Raw genomic sequence first — 26792 nt, 5'->3', positions numbered from 1 at the left:
GGATTGCATGGAATATTCTCAGGGTCAAGTATTTACTTCTGCGTGATGTATTTATTTTTTTGTTACTTTATTGATCCTTGACGGAAGTAAACTTCCTCGCATGTGTCAATGACAAGAACAGTGCAAGAATGTACAAAAAAGCTAAAAGGCAAAAATAAGAAATATTTTAATAAACAGAGAAACAAGTCTTAAATAGTATTAAAGTTATGTCCCTGTCCTGCTCACTGAAGCGTTAAAGTGTCTTATGCCACTGAGAAACACAAAAACTGATACTGATTCTATTACTTAGTATAATACTATACGAATTACTATCAGTCTAGGGGAGAAAAAGATGAGCACTTCAGTTATTAAGGCATATAGCATTCTTTGTGGAAATCATCACATGGATGAAATATTAAAGTGCTTATTGTAGAAAACATGGTTATGCAAAAGTTGAAATGATTTAAACAATGAAAAGATGGCACATAGCTGGACAACTGAGACTGTAGGCATGTTTTTCATCAATACCAAATGCTTCTCTTTTTCTGCCTCCTTCACTTATTTGTTGCTATTTGCTGATTTTCAGCAGATGCCGCCCCCTGCATCTCTTGATTGCGTCGCTCACTCAAAATGCTCTGGATGTGCAGTGTTAGCTGGAATACAACCATGGCGGGCATTAATTGCTTATATATCATCAGATAATAGCATTTTAACTTACTGTTCGCTGCTCTTCAAGAACTTCTGTATATAAGGCCTTTCTCCGCTCCAGCTCCTTAGTGTCAAATTGTTTCCACTGAATGGCCTTCAACCTGATCTGATCCATGGGCAGTTGTGGATTCTGGCGCCAGTGAAACAGAAGGAAATACAGAAATATTCATCATGAAACTTGTAAAGCTCATGCATTAATATGAGTTGCAGGCCTTCTCAACTAGCCTGGTTTACATGGAGCCTTTTGTTCCGATTACAATCGGGTTAGAAGCCCAAACCAAATAGAAATGCTCCATATTGACACCTCAATTGGAATAAACTGGCCGAATCCGAAGGGACTTTCATCCGGTTTCACAGGGGTGGAATATTCCTTTTCTCAAAACTGATCCAAAGTCATGTATACGATTCGATCGGAATAGTCAGGCTGCGTCCTATCTGCGCGTGCTCCCTCTTGATGTAAAGGCGCAGGCAGTGTCGTCGTCATTTACGCACTTGTAAAAATGGCGGCTTCCAACCAGGGTTCGTATTGTTGTTGAACTACTTGTAACTTTTTTTTTTTTTTTTTTTCCCATAAATCAAGCTGCTGCCTTAATAAAATTGTAAAAACAATCATCTTGATAAATCACGTGATGTTTACATTGATGTGTGCATGTCTCATGTCTGTAAAACTGCTGTTCCGATTGAACATAGTGGCCCATCAACAGCTCATCTGTCTAGGGTGCAACAGAACAACTTTATTTGAGTTCTACATTTAAACATGTTAAAATGCTTATGCATACCAAATAGTTAAGCTGGCATCTATTACATTTGCTTTCTTAATGTGCTCTACTGATTGGCCGAGGGGGTAGTTAAAGAGTTAAGATGGGGAATAAGTTGGGTACGTCCTAACTGAAGGCCCCGGCACCAAATGCGCGGTCCGGCAATGAATTTGATAAACGGCAGAAAGACATTTTTTAAGCAGTAACAAGTATAGACTGCTGAAAGATCCTCATTGCAGACATTTCTTAGTACGAAGTGGAATTAAGATTGCGATGGAGTAATTTTCAAGTTCTTTTCATTATTGAATACAACTGCAGTGACTCACCACATGTAGCAGGTATTCCTCAACAGGGTGAGAAGACATGGCCTGCACGGCCTGGAAGGAGGCCGCTAATTTTGCTCTGCTCTTGTTCAGCAAGTCCTGCAAACATATTTGTTGTGTTCAGGCCAATGCAAAGGGGGCACAGGCCGTAAAATGCGGCATATTTACCACTAGCTCTTCATTGGTCCTCAAATTCAAGGTTTCCGGCTTAATTTTCACTGGGGCGCTGGCTGGGTGGGACTAATACAAAGAAACATTTATATTATAATGGAAAGCGTATACGTACGCGAAGCTGCTGCCGGCTCAGTGTACGGCTCATTACCTCAGCCTGATACTCGGCCCAGGCATCTTTGCGTTCTGCTTCAGTGAGCTCCTCCTCTTGTTTATGGTCCAGCAGAGACGCATGCTCATGGTAACTGACTATGTGGTCTTTGCACTTCTCCAGAAGCATTGCCAGAACCTGATCCTAACAACAAATGTGGATTACAGTTATTACAGAGTCAACAAAGCAAACAAACAAAAAAAAAAAAAAAAAAACGTTAAAATTGTTACCTTTGGCAAGTCAGAGGTCTTCCGCTTGTTTTTCTTGGAATGAGGCTCGTCCAACAAGTCTGGCTCAAACGTGTAAAGTTCAGTGAGCTCGGAAAGGGTGAAGTGTCTCTCGATCTGCTGCTGATCCACAACTCGGTAAGACAAAGACTGCTTCGTCACCTGGCGGTCGTAGATCTTCTCCTCCATTGTGCCCTACACGTCAGCATAAACACGATCAAAGACAGATTACAGCTATTTCATAAAGAATGCATCTAGCATTTACACAATCATGAACCCATGTTACATGAACAACTGTAAACAATAAGTCAATTATTCAGCACAAACAGTCTACCGTCACAAAATAAGGAGCTACAAACGTGGACAAAATTGTTTGTTAAGGCCTGTTTCACAAGCTTGTTTTTTAAAATAATTCTGTTGAACCACAATTCAACAGCAATGTCAGATTTTGATTGGTTAATTTTCTTTACATTTTTATTTATGATTAATTTTGTCACATTCAAGTTATTTCTGTGACCACTGTGGGTTTTTGTTTCATTAACATTAACTCTCTTTAAAAAACAATGACCAAGTCCGAAACCTTGGTGTACTAATAGATTCCAACCTGACTTTCAACAGTCATATCAAATCAATTACTAAAACAACCTTCTAGCATCTGAAGAACATATCCAGAGTGAAGGCTTGCATGTGCCAAGCAGACCATGCGTTCATCACAAGTAGGCTTGACTATTGTAATGGTCTTCTGACTGGATTCCCCCAAACGAGCATTAAACAGCTGCAGCTGAATGCTGCAGCTCTGGTTCTAACCAGAACAAAGAGGTCAGAACATATTGCTCCAATTCTAAACTCGGCTTTGGAATAGATTTTGAATTTCTGCTACTGGCCTATAAATCACTCAATGGTTTAGGTCCTGAATATATGAAAGAAATACAAATGGAATATAAAGCCAGTAGGGCTCTGAGATGGACAGAATCGGGTCAAAGAGTGGAGCACAGAGTCCAAAGCAAACATGCTGAAGCAGCATTTAGCTGTTATGCTGCACACAAATGGAATAAATTGCCAACAGAAGGGACGTCAGCCCCAAGTGTGACTGTTTTTAAGTCCAGGTTCAAAACTCTTCTTTTTTTCTCAAGCTTTTTACATTTTAAATGTATATAAGCTGTTTTTTTTCTTTTTTTAAATGCTTTTATTTAAACCCCATTGAGTTACCTTGTGTATGAAATGTGCTATATAAATAAATGTGCTTTGCTTTACTAACAGAGGGGTCGCACAAAGATTGCCAGTGTGTGTACATTTTCAGTTCATTATCATAGTCATTCCACAAGTTAACCCATCTAACCCACATCAACAACATCTCTCTTTTATATTTGTTCTGGTTTTAGATTTTTTTTGAACACAACCGTTCCCCTCAGACTGTAACAACTCTCTCCTTTCACACAGCGTCTGAGCACCGTGGCGCAAGGCCAATTGTTGTGTATTTTATACATTTCCTGTGCTGTTTTGAATTTGACTAAGTCATCAAATTTGAGTGTAGTTAAGTTAATAAATAGTGGATTGGAGGGTTCTATTAGGAGCCTGAACTAATAATTCTGATGGCTTTTTTGGGAGCATAAAGATTGGGTAAGTGTTGGTTTTAGGTGTGTTGCTGCATACTTAAACAGAAAATCATACATGGCGGAAAAATTGTGTATAATGACTTGTTATTTAATACATCCTTAGTTTTATGAAGCTTTGAATTCTCTTAGTTTGGCAGTAACCTTCAGATGAGAATGGCAATAAACAGCTTGAAGCCTCTTTTTTGAAGAAAATGTACTAATTATATCTGTTAAGCATATTACTGGTGCTCAAGGTGGTAATTTAGAGATACTTTTGTGTTCATCATTATTTTTGTTATTTTATGTACTTCTTTGTGAAATGTAGTTATTGTTGAACTTGAACACTTCATGGCAGGTGACCGGTGAAGTTTACCTGCGCCAAGAAGCGATACACGAACACTTGCTTGACCTGGCCAAAGCGGTAGACTCTGTAGATGCTCTGGATGTCGTAGGACGGATTCCACGAGGCGTCAAAGATGATCACCCGGTTGGCAGACACCAGGTTGATGCCCAGCGAGCCGGCCCTTGTTGAAATGAGAAACAACCGACCGCTAAGGGGAGAGAAGATGATATCAAATTTGTCTTATGTTAGATGTCACCACGTCGTTTCTTGATATAGTGAACGTAAATAAAAAAAAAAATAATATTTTTTTTTTTTTTTTAAATGAATCAGCTGTACCGTGTGTTAGCGGGATTATTGAAACAATCTGCCCTTTTCGCCCGTAATGCAGCCGTGGTGGAGCCATCCAGACGATAGTAATCCATGTTTTTAATCCATCTTCCCCCTATGTGAAAACAGAAGTCTTATTTACGGTAAATGTACAGTGGGACCTAGACTTACGAGTTGAATTTTTAACTCTATATACTTTTATATCAAATCCATTTTACCCGTTGAAATGGATAAAAAATTCACTTGATCAGTTCCACACACCCCAAAACAACCACAACGTTCTGTGTTAATAGCAACGGGACAGTAGCCAGCGGCGTGCTGGCCTCAATGGCGGCCCCTTCGAAGGCCCCTAGGTGGCATCCCCAGGCCCACTTGCTTTGTCTCTAACACAACAATACCTTCGGAAGAGTCCTTTCTTCTCTGGGTAGAAGCGGCCAGGAAATTCTCAATCAGGTCCAAGGAGATGAGGGACTGACTGAACACAAGTCTGAGAAAAGAAAAGAAAAATGGACTTGCTTTGTACGGAGGAAAAGTGATGAGATTGAGGGCCAAGAAAGGACACGTACACTTTGTCATTCAACGCTTCAGCCATCCTCAGGATGTCAAGTAAGAGCACCAACTTGCCCGAGTGCTCCAAGTTTTTGGCGTCGCGTTGAGACAGCATATCTTTGAACCAGCACGGGTCTGAACGGTGTACCAATAGACATGAGTGTTTTCAATCCGCTGTTGTTACCACTCCGACACTAAGTGAATCTCAGTACCTTTTGATGCGGTATCGGCAACATTTGCTGCGGCGACGGGGATCGGATCATTGGCGGTGCTGTTGCTTGGTCCACCACGGGACGCAAAAGGGCTACAGTGACAGAGAAAACATTAAAAGAGTCTACCAAAGTCAAAAGGTTCTGTATAGTGTTCCACTGCAATGTCATGGTCCACCTACAAATATGTTTATCTCATTAAATGTGTTTTAAAAGTGTGTTTTAATAAGTTTAAAACATGAGGGGCTAAAATGAGAAAACAATGTCACCCTCGCGATAGATAGGGGTTTGTTGTAAGTGATCTCACCCCAGTCCACCTTGTCGTCGGGGTTTCTTATCCTTTCAAACTATCCTTAAACATTCAGGGATTTTATCCTCATGTAATAAGTCTAAAGCTGAGAATTTTTCATAGGGGATAGGGACTGAGCCTTGCCACAGATAGCGCAAATCCAAAAGTAATTGCTTACAAAGGTTTGTAGTAGGGAATATGCGCAAACAACTTCCGCATTCAGCAAAAACAGGTGGAAACACTTCTTTCCGACTCAGGTGAATGGCGAAGGAGACCAGGACCAAGCACCCTTAGGAACTTTAAACATCTTTAACGTGTTTTGTTTTACACAAGATGTCTTCAAGAACTACCGAAGATGACATTATCCCATGTTTTGGCTACATTCGTGTTTACATATAACATATTACCGGTACATTCGTATGAATAAATGACATGTACTTAACATTTGTCTGAAGACACTAGCCATAAAAAAAGCTCGACTTCAAAACATCGTGTTATCAACCCGTCGTTATGCTAGTTATCGCGACATACACAGGAAGCCTGTGTACCTGTTTTTCAGATTTGGTCATGTGACGTTCCGCATATAGAGGACTGTCTATAGACGCCACAAGATGACAGCAAACCCCTACTTATGTCAAAATGAAACTCCTCAATTCATTTCAACATACTTCCTGGACACCAAGATACCAGCAGATGGTGCACAAATACAGTATAGGTGAGTTTTTCAGCAAATAGCTGAGGATAAGTCCCCAAAAGACAAAAAACAAAACAAAACAAAAATTGGTGAGTCGGCGAATTGCAAACCAGGAATATGCAGGGGTTCACTGTATATATAATACATATAATGTAGCAGCGTTTGATGGTAAATTCATTTGGTATTACCTTTCCATGACCGGAGCGCCGGCATGATTCTTCTTTACCAAACGTGCCTATCATTAAAAAACAGTTAAGGCTTAAACAACATTTCATCAAAAATTGTGACATCTTTGTGAGTCTTGTTGTTTTACTTTGAGCGTTTTTTCTTTGGCCTTATAGCTGAGTTGAAGGCACCAAGGATGAGTCCAAACCCGGCTCAGGGCTTGAAAATCCTTGAACAGGTTTGCTCCGATCTTCATTTTTGCAGTGCCAATAACACTGCCCAAGCCTGAGGAGAAAACGTGCCTCAAATTAACATGCTCAATTTGAACTAAACAATAGCAATGTGGGATTTGGGGGAAGTGTTTCATTTCTATAAAAATATATATATAGGAGTACAGTTCTACCACTGTAGCTATGAAAACGTCGTAACGCGAAGTGTGCAACCACACAGGGCGGCACACCCCGTTGACAAATCACAAATCAAATTTAATTAAATTTTGCTGATCACATAGCATTCATAGCCTCTTGGAACATGGCAGGAAGTCAGAGTACCCTCAGAAAACCCACGCAAGTACAGGGAGAAGAGGACATGAGCCAAGATACGAACCCGGGTTTCTCGAATGTGATACAGACAGACTAACCACAACCTCACTGTGGTGCCTGCATGAGAAATGAACAACTACTATATACGTCAGTTCGTGTTTATTTGTTTAATTGTGATAAGATGATTTAACTTCTTGGAATAAGTATTCTATTATAGCAGAAAAGTATTTATTTTAGAAGTGTGAATAACAACCACCAATCAATAATTTTTCTGACCGCCCATGTCTACTCACCACTGACGTGCTGGAGGTAGTGAGTGTACAACTTATACTGAAGAGGTGACACTCGAACTGCCACCACATACTCGTACTTGGTAGGTAGAAACTCAGTCAGCTCAGAGTAATCTCTCCTCTAAAGAAAAAAAGTGGTTTAGTGGTTACTGGGGCAACAGTAAAAATGATGATGAATAAAAACTCATTCTTACTTGCACACATCCGGACAGCATTGCATGGAGGACGTGTGCGCGCCTCTTCATGATTCGGACATCTTTGGGTGTGGAGTCAGCGCACTGGCCATTCTGTATGGGGTTGACGAAGCGGTTTCGGAATTCCCCCAGCGAGCCCAGAAGATTCCTCTTGATGAAGTTGACCATGCAGTGGTCTGTAGGGGCAATATGAAATGGATGTCAGTTTTCACTCTACAAAGTAGGGCTGGGGAATGTGCCCTTAAAAGAAAATCACAGATTTCCACCCGCCCCCCCCCCCCCACACACAAACAAAAATCTGATTTCTGACTTTTTTCCAAAAGAAAATTGTTTGATTAATTGCCCTGGCCTATTAGAAAATATACAGTGTTAACCATAAAAAGAACTGAGTGAGTCAGGTAAAACGAAGACGTCGGTTGTATTAGCGTAGTGGTGCAAACTTACACTCGACGAGGTTGTTTTGCAACGGCGTGCCAGTTAGCACCACTCTCCGCCGCGTCTTCACGGCACCCATGGCTTTGGAAATGTTGGAGTTCTCGTTGCGCAGAATGTGCCCTTCATCACAGATCACAAAGTCTGGACCTGAAGATGACCAAGTTGCCAAAACACCCTCAAAAAATGTCCAAGTATCCTGAAAGACGCAAAGTATAGTACCTGGATCCACCAGTAAAGAATTAAACTGCTTCTTTAATTCGCTACCATCCAGTTTCGGGGATAGTGAGAGGTTTCTGAACATTTCGTAGCCCATAATCATCACACCTCCAGTACTGTGCCAGGTCTGCAGAGCTCGGAATCGGTCAGCAAAATTCTTTCTGGTGGCCAGCTCAGTAACCTGTGATATATTAGTATTTCTGACCATTAGCCATATGAGGATGCATGTACTCTTTAGTCGGTTTAAACGTGTCCAATCTCATACCTTCAGTCTATCTTGCCCCAACTGTTTTTGCCATTTGTTGAACTCACTAACCCAGTTGAGAACAGTGTTGAGAGGACACACAACTAAGGCCGTTTTAAAATGTAGGATTTTCGACTGCAACACCGTGTGCAGGAAGGCAACCACCTAAAAAGAGGTAGGAGGAGAAAAGAAGGAACATACAACATATGAAACCATGTTGGAACTAGAATGTCTCTTGAAATTTACTAGCCAGAATCTCACCAACATTTAATCTCAGACTGTCAGATTCTTTCAGTTTTAAACTGACAAAACATGATATTCAATTTCCCTTCCTATCTACTGAGTCTCGCTATCTATCAATCATCAATTGGTACTGCACTTTACTTTAGTGGCGCTACATGTTAATCAATGCACGTATACCTGTAGAGTCTTTCCCAGGCCCATACAATGGGCCAGGATGCAGCCTGATCCCAGAGAGGAGTTGGCCTTCTTCACTGACTCACAGCAGTTGTCCCAAATAAACTGGACTCCTGTTGATGAGCACAGAGAGAAACAAGAGAACGCACTTAGAAAACATCACACTAGTAATAGTTACTGAGTCATCTGGTTATCTAATCATAATTAATTATAGGCCCACAGTATTTTGTGGTTCCTTCACTGTGTTTTGGTTGGGTCAGCAAATGTACAGAGTCTTGTCTGGAAGCAAATAATACACAGACTGCCTGTAGAAAAGGCCCCAAAGTCATTTATTGTAAAGGAAAATATGTTCAGTGATGTCACAGGGTCTGAAGACTGGAGTAGCAGCACGTGGGACTCCAGTGGTGTTGGCATGCACTGGGTAATAAGTTTAATTCGGCTGTGTGTCCATGACAATATGTAGCGGGTATACACAATTACAGTACCGTAATTTCTCGTGTATAATGCGCATTTCCCGCCCCCACAAATAAATGTAAAAAAAAAAAATCAGTGGTGCGTATTATACATGGGTATAGTTGTGCTCATGAGTTTACATACCCTGGCAGAATTTGTGAAATAAAGTTTTGTTTTTGGTTTTTTTTAATACGACTGATGACTGAACAACAACCATCATTAATTTATTTATGGTTATGTTTTGTTTGATGATAATGCTTTTTTTTATGATAATGCTCTTTAATTTATTTATTTTTTGATTGAATCCTATTAAAATAAAACTAAAGGTGTTTCCCTGGTCCTTCCTGTTTTCTTTGAAGAACTGTACCCATCTTACAAATTCTGCCCGGGTAAACACAAATATGAGCACAACTGTGTGTTTTCTCATTTACTAAATAAATGTAGGGCTGTGAATTTCAAAATAAGCGCAAGTAAATAAAAAAAAAAAGAATTACGTGTTCAAATACAGTGCTTAATTTCAGAATAATTATTTGAAAAAACTAACAAAATACAGACAATACTTCATGTTTTGACCATATGGGTAGAAGCAAAATCATGCATTGTAAAAATCCATTTTTCATAGGTAGAAGGGGTTTCCAGAATTTTGAGGTCAACTTTGGGGTTGCGTATTATACATGGGTGCGCATTATACATGAGAAATTACGGAACTGTATATAATTATACTGTAAATGCCTTGTTAGCATTAGCCTTTACCTGTTGCACCACAATGTGCTTGTAGAGTATTTTACGTGATGTTAACTTAAGAGTTCCCGTGTATTGATCGCTTCAGTTACAATCGCGACTGGAAGTGGTGCGCTTTGTCTGTCAGAATAAGAGTATAATATATGAAGTGCTTTGTTAACGGTGTAAGCACGCACGCACACACACATGCATGCATGCACACACACACACACACACACTGGCACACACTCCAAGGGTGAAACCCCTGAATAATAGGAGGTTCTTCGTATTTATATTATAAAAGTGTTCTTAACCCACTCCTGATATATTTCTTTTGGATTTATGACATGATGTGACAGGGGTCATGTTTGTTTTTATTCAACAAAATTAATCTCAAAATAGAAATGACAGTTTATTTTAGTTCATATTATTATAATGTTGACTAAAGAGGACAGTTTGTTTTAAATATTGCAGCATAATCATGTGGCCTGACCGACCTCTATAAATAGACCTTTGACTAATTAAAAAAAATATCTGTGGCCCTTTTAAGATTTGTATTTGCATAACTGTGGACTACATGACACACATGCCACAAGAGGGCGTTGGTTGCCTTGCGATGACGTGTGTTGTGTACAGTACAGTATATATAACACCATCCATGCATTTTCTGAACCGCTTATCCTCACTAGTGTTTTTATTTTACTCTAAGAGCTGTGCCATTGTTCAACCTGTGCATAATGTTACAGTTGCTTACAACAATATGAACTGGACTTTTTAGGAATAAAACCTCTGCCTTGTTTTTGATGAAAACTTTGGCCTACTACGCTACTGTGTTTTGATGTTGGTCATGATAGTGGTACTTTGGGAGCATGGTTTGAAGTGGTACTCGGCGTTAAACGTTTCCACAGATATAGTGCGAGTCAAATAACGTATGAAGAACAACAATTGAAATGTGCGCACTGACCATCTACTTGATGAGGCTTCAGTTCGGTCACTAAATTCCTGTGCACCTGGACTAGAGGTGTCCTGGTCTGCTCATCCTGATCCAGAATCAGCTTGGTGGTGACAGACTCTTGAGACTGATCTACGACAATTGTCTGGAAAGCAACGCTGGACAGTCAATCTTGACGAAAACAAATGACCCACCAGAGCATTTATTGGTGGGTGGGCGTGTGAGTGTGTGTGCGCGCGTGTGCGCAGTACCTCTCGCCGGTCCTCCATCAGCTGCTCCCGACTTGCCAGTCGTTTGCATCGCTCCTCCTCCTCTCGCAGCGCCTCTTGAGTCTCGGACCGGAGATTGTCGTCTTGGATAATTTTGCGGATCTTCTTGCGTCCTTTGGGTGTGCCCTGACTGCTACTATGCTCCCCCTCTGCATTCTCTTGCTCGCTCTGCTCCAATCCAAGTGAGTAATGTTAAAAGTCAAACATCAAACCTCTCCTTGCCGGTAATGAATGGTGATTGGTCATGGCTACGGTCACCTCCTCGCTGCTGGTGTCAGACAACAAAATGCAGGTCACCGGGGTCTGGTTTACAGGCGGAGGGGGCTCTTCCTTGACTTTAAGGGGTGGACTAGAACAAGAAAACGACACAGGATACCCACATGCAGTTTCTTTCATTTCCATTTCTATTATAGCACAATAGTCTTTGGTGGGGTTCACGCTGGACTGGTTGCCAGCCAATCACAGGGCACATAGACAAACAGCCATTTAAACTCACATTCACACCTATAGAGAATTTAGCGAGTTCATTTCAGCTAATGTGTGTGATTTTGGAATGTGGGAGGAAGCCAGAGAATACTATAGGCCACAGGTGTCAAATTCAAGGCCCTGGGGCCAGATCCGGCCTGGCTCATCATTTCGTGTGGTACACTAAAGCTAGGGTCTCTACTTCATGTTTGTTTATAAATTGATTTCTTCTTTTCATTTTGGCATAAATTTTGAACAGGTATTCCAAGCTGTTTTCCATGACATTCAATGTCACATTCAATTGTTGTGTAAAACAATATGAGGTGTGTCAAAAAAGTTCCAGTCAGAAAAGATTCACTTTAAAGCCTAACTACGAGTGATCCCCTTCATTGTGGCACAGATCATCAACCGGCACGTCAATGAGATTACGTAGAGTTGTTCAGAGCAGGAGAAGAGGCAAAATCTATGGAAGGACAACTTGTGGCTGCTCACCGTGACAACGAACACACCTGAGCATCAGACGGTTCCTGTCATGTTGGACAAACCTCCCAACTCACCCGACCTCAAGGGGGTTATCGTGGGAACACATGGACTACATCAATGGCCATGATAACGGAGCTGTAGAGGATCCTTCTAGGAGCGCATGAAGGCATGGCAAAGAGAACCTGGAAAATGCATTAGACTACAGGCCAGAGGATTACTCCTAAGGGGGAAAAACTTGGACCTTGTAATTTGGATTTGAAATATCTTTTGTGACACACCTCTGATATTGTAATCAAATGTACAGTATAAGTAATAATATATTGAAGTGATTATTTCTTTCAGTCATTACTGCCCTCTGAGGGGAACCATAACTACAATGTGGCCACCCATCCCAGCTGTGAGCCATCACTGACTTGTTGCTGTTCCCCAGCAGTCATTTTGAATTAGCAATACAATACGATGCCGAATGTTTTAGAGAGGCAAGCTTCAGCACTGTTTTTTTCTCTCCAATTTTAACTGTGTTTGTACTTTTTGAGAATAGCTAACTTTGTGTCTTCTTGGTAAGATTAGACGAAAAGTGTGGAGTTAGAATTCTCACTAAATACATGGCATTTAAAAATCTTGGAAATGTCCTTGTTTTTGTGTGCTTTTATTCTCAAGAAACTAATAATCTTATCAGTTATGACCAACTGGTCATTATAGCATCAAACATTGGAAATAAATAAATAAAAACTCCTCCTCCTCCTCAATGGTAACCCTAAACCTTTGCATCGTCCAATATGTTCGCCTGTTGGATCAAATACTCTTTTGTAGTGTTCAAAACAAAGTGGATTTTTTAAATGTTGATTTCCTTTTGTACCTTTCTAGCTTCTCTTCTTCCTCTGATTCACTCAGCTCCTCGCTCATTCCAAGTCCTTCCAGCTCCGACGAACTATTATCAGTATCTCCGCTCTCATCATCAGCTGGACATAAAGCAGCGTCACGTTAAGAAAATTCCAAGACGAGACACAAAGGCAGTGCTCCATGTACGAGGTGTCCTTACTGCTAAGCTGCTTGGGTGAGACTCTCCTCTTCTTGTCTGCCTTTCCTACTTCATTCCCTGATGCTGCCTTGTCACTTCCTGCTCCCTCATCCAAGGTGAGTTTGTGGCGCAGCAAGTGGTGCTGCTTCAAGTTGGGGCCATCCGTGTCAGCGTCAGTAGACGATGAGGACAAGTTTTCCCCTGCAGCAGACATTTGAATGACTGTGTGACCAAGGGGAGGCTTGGACTCTCAGAAGACATTTTAAACAAACCCATGTGACTTGTGCTTATTTGAAAGAGATGCACAAGACTATTTTACAGGGCGCACTCACCATTTCCCTCTTGTCCACATTCTTCACAGACTTGTTTAAATTCCATTTCAGCCTCAGAAGCAGACTCATCCTCCTGTGTTTCCGCATCTGATGACAACTCATCAAGCGATGAGAAGTTGGCATTGATTTGGGCCAAAAGTATATTCTTAGCGATTCTTTTAAAAAGTAGAAGAGAAGGACAAGGTACCTCAAGTTCATTTCATGATCAGTCACATCAGCTTCAGCTTCACATCAGCTTCAGCTGGATAGATAAATATTGCACGGCAAAAATTGTATCAGGTTAAGTCAGTACGACCGGTTAGTTGTAAGGGGCCTGCGACAAAGACAAACTTCCATTATGATCATATAGCTTTAGTAAGTCCGTGAAAGCCAAACAACATCCGATCAAGAATGCAAAGCTGCAAAGGTGAACTCACTGACGCATAGTAAAAGTGTCATAGCTTTGCATGGGAAACAGCAGAAAAACACTGATCAGACATTTTAAAGGGCAAACATTTATTAGAGCAAGCAAGTTGTATGCACAGATGCCACCAAAACACAAGACATATTCTTAGTGTACCCCCCCTGTAGGAGCGGCATTCTTCTCTTTTTATTACATCATTCCCCCCCTGCATTTTTCTTTAACCTATTACCCCGTAATACACTATACTGTATTGACAAATGTATTGAGACACAAGGCAATTACACCAAGAGGAAGTAAAAAAAGAAAGAAAATATAGAATTGGTCTCCCGTCCCTTTGTTGATATACAGCTTCAATTGCTCTGGGTAGGCTTTTTACAAGATGGTGGCGTGTGTATTATAGATTATATTTTCTTCCACTCATCCAGAAGTACATTTGCGAGATTAGAGGTCACTGACTTAGACCTCAGAGGTTCTGCTTTGTGCGCATTCTGTACACTAAGAGCTGTCCAGAATGTCTTGTTAAGATGAAGAATTAAGATTCAGGGAGAATAAAAGAGGTCTAGGTCCAACCTACTAATTGGTTAATTGGGAGGATAAATCCATTTTGTTGATCCAAGTCCTCTGTACAATATAAAACATTTACAACTACCACATATATAAATAAAGACTGTACATGTTAAGTCATGCACATCGTATCTCTATACTACACTGCACATGGAGCAGAATTCTGTATCATGCACATCGTACCTCTATACTATACTGCACATGGAGCAGAATTTTGAAGTCTCCAAAATCATCTTGCTTATGATTGACATGTTTGAAAATGGTGAAAAAACTATGACGTTTAGATGCAATGCATTGTTTTGACCGATCCGTCCAGCGCTGTATTAAGACAAGTCAACCCAGAATGAAGCACGTTGTGTGGGAATTCTTCCAGACTTGAGCTCAATTGTCCGTCCCATGTAAAATCTCCCAGAAATCCTGATGCTTGTATATGCCCCTAACCTGAAAGTAGGTCATCAACATGAGTCACTAGAGGGAGGGGAATAACCATCTTCACTGGCACTGAATCCAAAGTGTTAAGACCGGGACGGGTTACATTGTAGCGGCAAAAGGATTGGGAGTGCTTCGTGGGTGGATTCCAAAACAAGCACCAGTGATGTATATTACACGTTTTGGCCTTAATAAGCACAAACAATGCGATCTTCACATTCTTGCTGACCATTTTGCTAACGAATCAAAAAAGTCACTTTGTCACAAACTACAAACAACTGAGTCGAGGGCTACAAAATCCCACATTTAAGACATTCCTTCCTAACAGCACTGCATTCACTGCTGTGCTGTCAGAAAATCCGACCTGGAGAGAAAAACACGAGAAACAAACATGGGTGTCATTAAAAAAAGAACATTATCGGAATTTGGATGCTTATAATTGTTGTTTCACAGCCCACTCTCGATTCTCAGATGTATAACATTGATGTTATTACTTGGAAGTACTGACCTGCGTGGTTTATTCTAAACACAAATTGTCTCAACTTCAGAGAACTGACTGCTTTCTCTGCAGCGTATCTGAATTGGAAGGCAGTCAACGTCCTCCATTTAAAGAAGCTGTGCGTTAAGCTTTAGAAAATGGTCAGCAGTAATGTTTATCTGTGCATAGAAAGTGGGGTAAAACAAACAAAGATGCTAATCTAGACTGGAGAAAAAAAAAAAGAAGAAAGAAGTGATAACGTGACTGTTGGCATAGTATGCGATCCGGATACAATGTTCCAAAAGCGAACCCACAGATCGGAATTACAGCAGCTCGTTTGGCTCAGTGGCACATCAACTGACTGGTTCCAGCTGTTTTGTTTTCTCTTTGGTTTTTTGTTTGTTTGTTTACATAGGCAGCCTACAGGGGAAAGCATTTTCGTTTTCCCACTTCGACTGTGTGAGCCTGCCCCGTTCCTCAGGGCTGGTCCTTGAACGGCAGTAATACAACACTGTTCATATCTGCATGAACTGGTGTGGTCAACTGATATCTCCAAACCTCAGCAGATAAAAGGACTACTTTGACGTGAATGAGACCAAACTAAGTTGCTTAAGCAGAACTCATCAACTGCTGTTTGTTTGGCACTAGCAGAAAGGCACTACATTGCTTACAATAAAGTTTCTTGACAGCACTCATGAAGTCTCTAAACTAATCTCCAAAATTTCAAGTGCTAGGTGCCAGAGCAAGAACTAGTCATGGTTAAAATAGGAAGGCAAGTTGAGCTTAAAATTGGGATATTCCTTACATGAAGCTAAATTCTCAACCAGGCATTAATAATACAAATACAAATAAATGGTAAGCAAGGCTATTGTAATTGTAGAAGATATTTAACCCAAGATAAAGGTGCAATGAGTACAGAGCTTTGCTCTATAGGTCTTCTATACTTTCAATCCCTCCTCTTTCAACTGTCACGGATCATTTCTCAATGACACAGCAGGATTCCAACAGATTTCGAAAGCCATCCCATCCATGTTGATCAAGGAAGCAGAAGTCAAAGGTCATTTAGGTGTATGCTTGTTTTGAGAGTGCTCTACCGCACTTCTTGTGACCTTTTCGGTGAAGCTGTTTGTGGGGTGACAAAAGGCTCTTAAAAAAAGAGAATAAATACCAGTTTTTAAAGTATTATGTCACAATAAAATTTATTGTTCATTGCGGTGGCAAATACCAGAGGCTTGATGTTAATGCCTTAAATGTTAAAACTAATTAACAATCAGTCAATCGGCATGCACCACAAATCACATCTTTTACAACTAGATGTGATTTGTGTCTACAAAGATTAGCATGAATCAGTCTTGTTTTCACTGTTTTTTTTTTTTCCAGTTATTTATATGACAAGATTATGTTCATCACAAAAGCCAAAAAGATAGTAGATAGTCATATTGTAGTGGACTTTTGGCCACGTATACCAAGTTTCAACACCGGTCTTTGACACAAACCAATGGAAAGGCAGCTTGGTTAAAATAGAGGTTATATTTATGGCCACATTTAAACTGAGCCTGTCAAAAGGAAAATCAGTAGGGGCAAGAACAGCAACGTAAAGATGTTCAGACTTGTGGGCTTTATATTTCTATTTTATCTAGTAATCAGGGCATTATTCGATCCGATTGGACTGTTCTGGTTGTCTTAGAAGACGTTTCGCCTCTCATCCCAGGAGGCCTCATCAGTTCCGGCACATAGGCTAGGTAAGAAAGCGCTAGCCCGTGTGTGTCTATCACCTAAGGCCCGGTACACACAACTATTTTTCAAATCTTAAAATATTCTTTTTTTATCTGTTACAGACCCCACACGTGAAGATAGAAGATCGGCCATTTAACAGTTTTGGTCGTAATGTGTGTGTTGTGCTCTGACAATCTCAACACAGACCACCACAAAGATTCTGTTTCAACATTGATCTCGAATCTAATCAAAGACAGAAAACTCCAATGATCAATCGTGATCCAACAAAAATAAAACATAGCGACGCAACGTCGAAGAAGACAAAAGAAATGATTGTGGCCTCAGAACAATTGTTTTTTTCCTTGTTCCTTCTGGAACTAGACATACTTTTTACAAACAACCAGTTGGGCTAACCACAGGGTTTGAGTGCCTCCCTCAAGTGCTCTGTATTTTTGGCCTGTGTGCTGGTGACAACATTATCAGGTCTGTATTGTAGGCTTCTGATAACACCCAGTTTGAGTTCCTGCAGATGGTATGAGTCAAAAAGAAAGTATCGGTCGGTGTGTGGAGGTTTTCTGTAAACCCCAAAATGGAAGACCATTTCATCTCCAATGTGGACATCGCAGTCCAAAAGTGCAAACTTAATGTCTTTGACCCACATTTGACCCACATTTGACCCAAAATTTGGAGACAACTGGGGCCTCCATGTTGGGGTTTACAGAAAACCCAACCACACTGACCACCATTACTTTTGGACTCACACCACCCACTGGAACACAAACTGGTTGTTACGAGAACAGTTCAACACAGAGCTGATAAATGTTCCACTAGCCCAAGAAAGCACATAGGCATCTGACGGAGGCCCACAAAACCCATGGTTATCCCAGCTGGTTGTTTCTAAAGGTGCTTCTAGTTCCAGAAGGAACAAGAACAAAGAGTAAAACATCTTCAAAGACCACCAGAGCTGTCCACTTGCGTTAAGAGTCAATGCCTTGAGAATGAAATGACGTGGATAAATAAGAACGTTCAAAGGCATTGTTATATAGTCATATATTTTTAAATCTTATTTGGATTAACCTAAAATTAAACATGAACAACTATGTGATTTACGATTCAGTGCATGGAAAATCATAACAATGAAGTTGAAGGTGAAGCATTTCTGTTTTATTCTTGCCCAAAAATTTGCCCGCAAGTAGCATGTTGTAATTTCTTGAGGTTTTTTAACTAATAATTTAAAATAAATTTGTATTTTTTCTAAATCAATCTGAGTAAAAATCCAACAGGCAAGATTTAAACTTCATACTTCACCTGTAAAAGTATGTCACAGTTGCATCAGTTCAAAGTGCTGCACACATCTTTGTTGACTATGTAGCAACCTAGACCAGCAGGCTGGACTTTGTTACTAGGTTAAAATACTAAAATACAGCATACAAACCTCTCTGTCATAAAGGTTGGACTGCAAGGCAACAAACAGTTCCTCTTTTAAGACAATGAACCGCAAGCTTCTTACTTCTCTATGCCCAGAGAAATCAATGTATATGATAAAGATATACATTTGAATAAATCTTTATGTATGTACACTAAATAAAACAGCCCTTTTGTCTTTTCTACTAGAATGTGTATTTGATTGCCGGCGCTCTACTGCAGCTACGTTTTGGCCGCGTGTGAAAAGACCGCAACTGACTCTTGATGGTATTGGAGTTGGTGGATTTAGCACAGGGTTTGCTTCTCGGACTTGCAGTCTTTCTCCCAAACCTTGGCTGTTTTAGACACTCTACTTCCAGGCTTTTAGAACCATACCTATTTTCAGGGTCGTCGTCATCTCCTGTTGCCCAGGTGGGCCCAGCTTGATCCTCATCGCCTGCGTAATAAGAAACAAGAGTGTGAATGCTTATTTTTCGATGTGTGCCCTGCGCTTGGCTGCCAACTAGATCAGGGTGTAAACCCTGCCTCTCGCCCAAATTAGCTGGGAAAGGCCCGTGACCCGATTGAGCAGAAAAGCTGTGGACGAGGAAAGGTTGGATCCATCATCCACATTTTTTTGCAGAATCCATAGATAAAGCACAGCAAAAGGGATACGCTAATGTTAATGTGTTTTCCTCATTTTCTATCAGTGCATCCTCCAAATTTTCAATGAAGCTGCTCGACAAAAAAAAAAAAAAAAAAAAAAAAAAAGTCAGTAGTGTTTCCCTGACCCGTATCGCATCGTCTCAGCACGCTGAGAACCTCTACTAACCATGTAGTAGAGATACCACCTGGTTTTGCCACTAATTCGTGGGAGTGTGTAGTGAAAAAGGGCACAAGCATTGTCAGACTCACCAGATGATTGATGGAAAGTCGCTGATCCCTGTAACGCCTCATCGTCTGTGATTGCTTTCATCTTATGATCATCGCCGTCACTCCCGGTGTCATCCTCACGGTCGTCCTCGCTTGACGACGATGTGGTCTCTATAACTTCTTGGCAAGCTTGAGTCTTGTGCTTCCTGGCCTCAGCTACCCCCTTCTGTCGAGCGCATCCTTCGGTTTCACTCTGGACGAGATGAGACTTGCCAACAGACCGCAGGGTCTTCAGGCGCTGCAGTTGATCCTGCGGGTCTTGATCATCACTAGAGGAATCCGTCCCCCTTTCTCGTCGAGTCTTAGCTATGGAGTCAGATTCGGGTGAACGGTCCAGCAGCTTACGTTTGCGACGAATCCTCTCCGGCGATATCGGTGTGTTCTTTGTGAGCCAGAAGAGACGCTTCTTGGCCACTTTGGTAGAGGCTTGACTGCCACCATCATCATCGTCACTCTGGTGCTCATCAGTGCTTTGAGTCATAGCTACTCGCTCGAGAAGCGCTGCAGGTATTTCATCTGAGTCAGAGTCATCTCTGGTCTGGCTTAGACCTTGTTCTTCAGTGGTTTGGGCGACTGCTGAGCTTGGCGCTACCTCGGGGTCCGAGTCGCTCTCGCTGTCTGCCGTGGCACGAGCCGGTTTACCATTGACATCGCTGGGACGACGCAACGGTGTTGTCTTCACACGGGGAGACCGCCGATTGCCTTGATCCTCTTCTAGGTGGATTGATGTGCTCGGGTGGTCTATGCTCATTTTACTGTCAGCAACAGCTGTCTCTTCATTTGTGGACACATCTTTCGCCTTAAAGAGCTCTTCTTCCATGTCATCTGGAAGAAGCTGTGAATCTGAGCAGGGCTCCTCCTCCACAGGTACTGGTGTGAGTTTGACCACTAACTTTTTGGTCATGTTGACACCACTTTGAGGAGACTGCGGGTCAGTCGTCTGCTGACTTTTTTTAACATTGTGTGAAGGGGAGTCAATCTCCTCACTTGTGCATCTCACATCTGTGAGGACTTCCTCTTCCACATATTCATCTGACACCTTTGACAATTTATTCAAGCTTCCATCATGGGCGATCTCCGCATCTGCTTCTGTAGCAGGTTGGGGCACAAAATTATTGTCAAGTAATTCCTCCCAACAGCTGGAGACGCCCAAGTCGCTGAATTCTTCTTTAAGGCTTTCCTCGAGTGCCGCAAGAGACGTTCGCATGGATTTCACCACTGTCAAATAAGACTTCAGATAGAGGCTTCGAACACCTTGTTTAGTCTTTGTCGCGGTATGAATAAAATGAATAAAGCTTGTGTTAACATTGTTTGCCGAGTCCACCAAATGTTTGACCTTTGCGGTCATGTCCTCTGAGACATTTAAAGTGTTGTAGTTGAACACAACACTACTATCCATGCCACTGTGATCCCATTTAGCGAAGGGAACGATTTGAGGAAGAGGCAGCATGCCATAAAGTTCAGATTTCCCCGGCTCAGCTCGATTCCTCTTACGGTGCTGTTGCCACAGATGCTCCATGTTCTCCAGCATGCTGTCACACGCCATCACAAGGCCAAAAAGGGGCTCAGGGTTACACACATAGCAGTACCACTTGCTCTCCAAGATACCAGAAAGCTCCTTTCGCCCCAAATTTCTCAGAATGCACTTCTTGCAAAAGGCATTACTGCAGAAATCACAGCAGATTAAGTTGCCCCCTTCTGCACACCAACTGTAGAAGGGAGGTGGGGGGGAAAAGGAAGACACCAGAAGGTCAATTTTAAATGCAACACATAAAAATAACATTCCCCCCCCCCCCCCCCCATTTTAATCTTACCGGCACTGCTCATCCATCCCATCGCCATCCTTGCTGATGTCGTCACTTGAGTAATATTTGTAGCATGACTGTCAAAACAAAACAGTGACAACTTACAGTATATTAGACGTGAAGGAACTAGGGGTCTAAAAGAGAAATGATCTTATAATTCCATAAAGCTTTCAAATCTATTCATGTAACTGTTTGAGGAAAACACATTCAACACACGAGGGTCTACGCCTCACTCAAATGGCTTACTAGTTACTGCATGATACACTTGCTTATTTCTTTGCGTTAATTCGCTTAACCGCCATAGTTTCAATAAATAGGAATTAAATTCTGAAGTCACTCGACATTTGGAACTATTTATAACCTCGGTAATACTGGCAGACAAGGTCAAATATAGAGGAATATGAAAAAAAAATAGAATGTATTTCTGACTCACCTTGCAAATAAGTACTTTGAGAACCGGATGGCGAATAAGGGAATCTCTCTGGAAGTGGTTAACCTGGCGGCCACAGGCAGTGCAACTGACAATTTCCAAATGGTCGCCTCCTGCAAAAGGTCACACCACAGTATGCTACAAAGATCTGGTCTTTTATCTTGTTGGGAGAACAAATAGCTTGTGCTATTGTTGTGACATTTGTTGCAACTTTCTCCACCAGAACTTGACTGACCTCCACGTCTCCTTGAAAATTCTTTCCGTAACACGTTACTTTTCCGGCTGCGAAATTCAGGACCCCTGAAGTCATCTCTGCCGTTATCTACAGGTTCAGGTCTGACCAAGACAGTGCCTGGACGAAGCAGAGCAATCTCGTCATTACATTGTAATAGTACGTATAGATCACATAACTTTACATTTGCTTCAGCATGGAGGGATAGACGGTTTGAATTTACAGGAAGAACTAAGAACCAACCGCAGAAAACAAACTCGTGAATTAAATACAAGTGCAGAGAGGTGTGTCAAAGTAATGTGGCAAATGTAAGATGCACCTTTCGGAAGGCAAGTGGTATCTGGGTGACCGTTTGCACTGAAGGGGAACTCTACATTGTCGCTGTCGTTTGAGTCTGCAGACTCGTCCAAGCCTGAATGCTTTGTAACGACAGATGGTTTTCTGAAATCATATTGGAAAAGAGCTAATCATCTTACATTGAAAGGCCATTTTCTCTTCTGTTATTGTCATCTGCTGAGCATTGTCTGTGTAGTTCTTCTAAACTCACCTTCTGGAGAATTTTGTGTCCACAAGTACCTGCAAAGCAGCAAAGTGACACTTTTAAGCTGCTGTATGATCGCACAGTTACAATTGTTCCATGTTGATATGCATCTTGCCATTATTTATATGCAACTCTAAGCAATTACCAATGCTCATTCATTTCACTCCATCTATCAAGCTAATCTACTAATCTATACCCTCAGTTTGTCAATTAATATGTTGAGCACTAGTGCTTGATTTGTTTAAAGGGGACATATTATTGAAAATTGACTTTTTAATTGCTCGTATACAAATAGTTGGGTCTCCGGGGTGTGCACAGCCATCAAGTGAGAAGTTAATCAACCAAGTCAATCTTTTGATAGCGGTCTAGTTTTAAAACTGTGTCTGTAAGCGAGCCATTGAGAATTTTGTCAGATTGTAATCCAACAATGTGGCGAATTTACATACTGCTACCCCCCACACTGAGTTTCTTTGGCCATGATTTACCCGCTAGGCTGGGTGAAGATCCGCCATTTTGATATTTGTGCTCGGTAACATGTCCGCTGCATGCACCACATGTACTGGTCTGCACACTAATTGAAAAGGGGAATACAGCAAGGGTTCGCAATTCTCTTCAGACTCTGGGCTGTTTGAGACTAAGTAACCGATGCCCTAGCTTTGCCACGGGTCGTCATGGCAACAGAAGCTGTACTCTGCATTGTATAGGCAGATGGGTGATTTTGTGTGTTAATGAAAGGATTTTTTTTTTTTTTACCCTTTGTGTATTTTGTTTTATTAAGACACCTGGGAACTGTCAAATTATGCCTGCTTTAATGCGAGTTACTATTGCCATGTTCCATTACCTCCATCACAGATGGGGTAGCTGAATTTCCCACTGTGCCATTCCTGTTTGTTATATCTGTAAATATAAGACAAACATGTCAACAAAATTTCAACCAGTCTTAAACGACGATAAAGGATGAATGGTCTGATGTTACCATCAGTCTCAGCTGAGGCATTGCTGTCTTCATGAGTGGAATGGGCCAAGTACTCGTGCAGCTTGTTGACCAATACATTCAGTTTGCTTGTCGTAGTACTGCAGCCAACGGAGAAAGGGGTGTTATCCAGCCATTTATTAAAATAGTAAATATCTAAATATCTAGTAGTAAAAAAAAAAAAAAAAAAAAAAAAATTTTAATGGAGACAAATATTCAAGGGGTTTTAGTATGGTAATCTAAACCATACCCTAGCAGATAGACCACTACTCTCCACAGTGTATTTTTTCACCAACGTGTAGGTAAACATACAGACTGGTGTTCGTTAGGAGAAAGCCAGCCAACCTGGCTGGGTGTTCATGTTTGTGTCTAACCACTTTTATAGTAATTTACACCAAGTCAAACTACGACAATATGACAAATGTTATTTCTAATGGCGAAACAACGTCAAGAACAAATGTTTCTTATTCACGCATATTTTCAACGTCTCACTAACTGTGCCTATATTGTCATTATTCGGAAACCTGAGCGTTTTTAGCTTCGAAACTGGCTGCTAGCCATTGTAGCTAACCTAGCATGTGGCTAAGATAGCCACAGTATTCGCCATTTTTGCTAGAAGCGTAGAACGCAGTGGCTTCGCCTTTTTACCTCAACATCGCAGCAACATTTGAATTCTGCTACGTCCTTGTCTTTCAAACATACAAAAAAACCGGACAATGTTCTTATTTTGAGCGCAGCATCATACAACAATAAAAGCAAATACAAAGCTCTGAATTCTTTTTTCTTTCGTTTTAGATGACGAGCTTCCATGCAAATTGTTTTAACACTTTATCGCCCCCTCTTGGCTCGGAGTAAAACTCACGGCACTGGTGATGCGATGTCACGTGGCCAAACCCGGAAAACATGTTAGCGGACTTCCTGTGCATGCTGCGATAACTCGCATAACTACGCGTTGATGGTATGATGGTTTGACCCTGAACGTGCTAAAATATGGTTTTCTTTATGGCTGTGTTTTTTTTTAATTAAAGTTAAGTCCATGTATATCATTTATTTATACATATAGATGTAAATGAACACGAACACAAACAAAGCCTTAACATGGAATATGGAAACATAGAAGTTTGTTCATTTTAGGGTTGGGGCTTAAGGCGGTTTAGGATGGGTTACTGGGAAACATTAACGCCGCCGCACTTAAGTCACATACTTCTTTTCCCGTCTGGAAGCAGAAGGGCGTGTTCTACCGGGATACAACAGCAAATCATAGTGCAGCGGCGCGTGACCTCAGAAGGTCAACACACAACATGATGCATAACCCATTTTGTTTGGAGATTTATTCCATCGTTTGTCATCACTGCATCCTATGAAGTAATTTGGTCTAGTACTGAATGGGCGGCTCTCATTCCTCTAAGGGGAAAACGTCTAAATTAACGCAATTAATAGTACAGGAATAATTGATCATGTAAATGCTCATTGGGCCGGATTTAAAAAACAGAATGGGCCGTATGTGGCCCACATGCCATACGTTGCCCACCCCTGTCTTCGCGAAACGCATATGAGATTCTATTTTCCCAACAGTATCAACTCAATCGCATGACACGAGTTATTAAAAAAGATTCCTCTCTTCAATTATAGCAACCAACGAGCTGTTAAATTACAATGATATTTCATATATTTCATCCAGCCATCAATTTTTGATACTGCTTATCCTCACTAGGGTCACGGGTGAGCTGGAGCCTATCCCAGCTGACTTTGGGTGAGAGGCGGGGTGGAATGCGAGAGGTGGAAGCCAGTGTACCTGGAGGAGAAAACCAAATATGCAAAACTCCACACAGGAAGGCCGGAGCCGAGATTCAAATCCAAAACATCAGAACTGTGAGGCAGACCAGCTAACCAGTAGCTCACCATGCCACTCGTAGCAGATCACAACAGTATATCATTTATTAAAACTATTACTGTATTTGATCACATCATTACATTTCTTCAATTCTAGCAACGAACAACACATTGCATGAGCATATTCGAAATGTATCATTCCGAATGTTCGTTAACGGCAACGGTGAATGAAAATATGGCTTATGCTGCTTCATCTGTCTGCGATTGGCTTGGCTGGCGACCGGTTGAGGGTGTACCCCGCCTCTCGCCCGAAGATAGCTGTTATAGGCTCCAGCACGCCCGCGACCCGAGTGAGGCTAAGCGGTACAGAAAAGGGATGGATGGATGGATGGATGTTTCATCTGTCTCACTTAATATCCCTCCATCCCTTTTCTGTACCGCTTAGCCTCACTCTATTGCAATTGAAATAAATGGAATAGGAATTTAAATGACTGGTCCCAGTCAACTGTTTGAAAATGGAGCGCTAACGAAGATCGCTGGGATGGGCGCCAGCAGGCCCGCGACCCGCGTGGGGACAAGCAGCAGAGAAAATGGATGGAATCGTTTTCTTTTCTGTCTTACAAGTGAAGTCAAATAGCATCCTAGTTAGTCTTGTAATGTAACAAAGTACAAATACGTCATTACTGTACTTAAATCGAATTGTAGTTATATTATGCGCATGATGTGTGGCAGCACCCACAAAGTGGCATTGTGTGAAAATACCAAATAAACGTCGTTGTGAAATGTTTTTCTACCGTGCAGTCATTGTTGTGAGGAATTTGCGGCCCCTTGTGGAGTTTCCGTACGGAGAGAAAGGCCTTTCCCAACCTTTATTGAGCGAGGCCCCCATTTTCCAACAGGAAAATCTCACAGCACGCCACCAAACTAAAATGTCACCAAAAGTAGGGATACTGAAAGGATCGTGATCTCGTCCCAATGTACTCGCAAAATGACTTCGTCGGGAAATCGGCGCCTGTTTAATTCACTGCCATTGACTGCTTTAGAAGTCAAATACTCACGTTAAGTGGGAGGGCTAATTGAGCACAAAGCTGATAGACTTCTTTTGTAGGGGTGACAAAATGTGGGCACACAGCTTGATTGCATCTCATGGAAGAACATTGATTCTTTTTTTCCTGCCCGCCACGACTTTGATGATAATCATAGATAAACTCAAGACATATTTGTAATGAATAAATACATTTTCGGACAAATCAAGTACAACGGGATCATTTCACGCAGCACCCCTGATAAACAAGTGTGCCGGGGCACCGCCAATGGGAATCACTGCTTGGCAGATGTTATACAAGTACATCATAGACGATATTGCATAAGGAGGGCCACTTCAGAAATCGTTCAAAATCTTATCCTTAACATAAAAGAAACCCAGCATGCTGGGAATCAAAGCCAAAACGATTGCAATAGTTTCATTTCATTTCCCCCCTCCTCTATTTGTTCAATTCAATCTGTTTGTTCCCTTCATTCTTTTTTGTC

General features: G+C 41.4%; 1 protein-coding gene across 1 annotated transcript; it reads right to left on the bottom strand.

Moving 5' to 3' along the window:
- Positions 1 to 142: 142 nt before the first annotated feature.
- Positions 143 to 25144, bottom strand: LOC133467654 (transcriptional regulator ATRX-like). Its single transcript, XM_061752747.1, has 35 exons — positions 24078 to 25144; positions 23433 to 23530; positions 23298 to 23353; positions 22463 to 22491; positions 22235 to 22356; positions 21919 to 22035; positions 21687 to 21796; positions 21263 to 21330; positions 19431 to 21157; positions 18912 to 18972; positions 13522 to 13676; positions 13211 to 13390; positions 13028 to 13130; positions 11479 to 11569; positions 11203 to 11388; positions 10964 to 11096; positions 8830 to 8939; positions 8431 to 8574; positions 8169 to 8346; positions 7959 to 8096; positions 7515 to 7690; positions 7324 to 7441; positions 6637 to 6773; positions 6512 to 6558; positions 5344 to 5435; positions 5149 to 5266; positions 4981 to 5069; positions 4592 to 4697; positions 4286 to 4463; positions 2321 to 2512; positions 2091 to 2234; positions 1937 to 2008; positions 1772 to 1867; positions 698 to 817; positions 143 to 632 (listed from the first exon to the last, which is right to left on the bottom strand). The coding sequence occupies exons 1-35, from the start codon at positions 24083 to 24085 to the stop codon at positions 534 to 536; spliced, it is 5598 nt and encodes a 1865-aa protein (XP_061608731.1). The 5' UTR covers positions 24086 to 25144; the 3' UTR covers positions 143 to 533.
- Positions 25145 to 26792: the final 1648 nt, after the last annotated feature.

This window comes from Phyllopteryx taeniolatus, chromosome 17 (assembly GCF_024500385.1).
Source record: "Phyllopteryx taeniolatus isolate TA_2022b chromosome 17, UOR_Ptae_1.2, whole genome shotgun sequence".
Lineage (NCBI taxonomy): Eukaryota > Metazoa > Chordata > Actinopteri > Syngnathiformes > Syngnathidae > Phyllopteryx > Phyllopteryx taeniolatus.
Note: the sequence above shows the minus strand (reverse complement) of the source record. Positions and strands in the feature narration are given on the sequence as shown.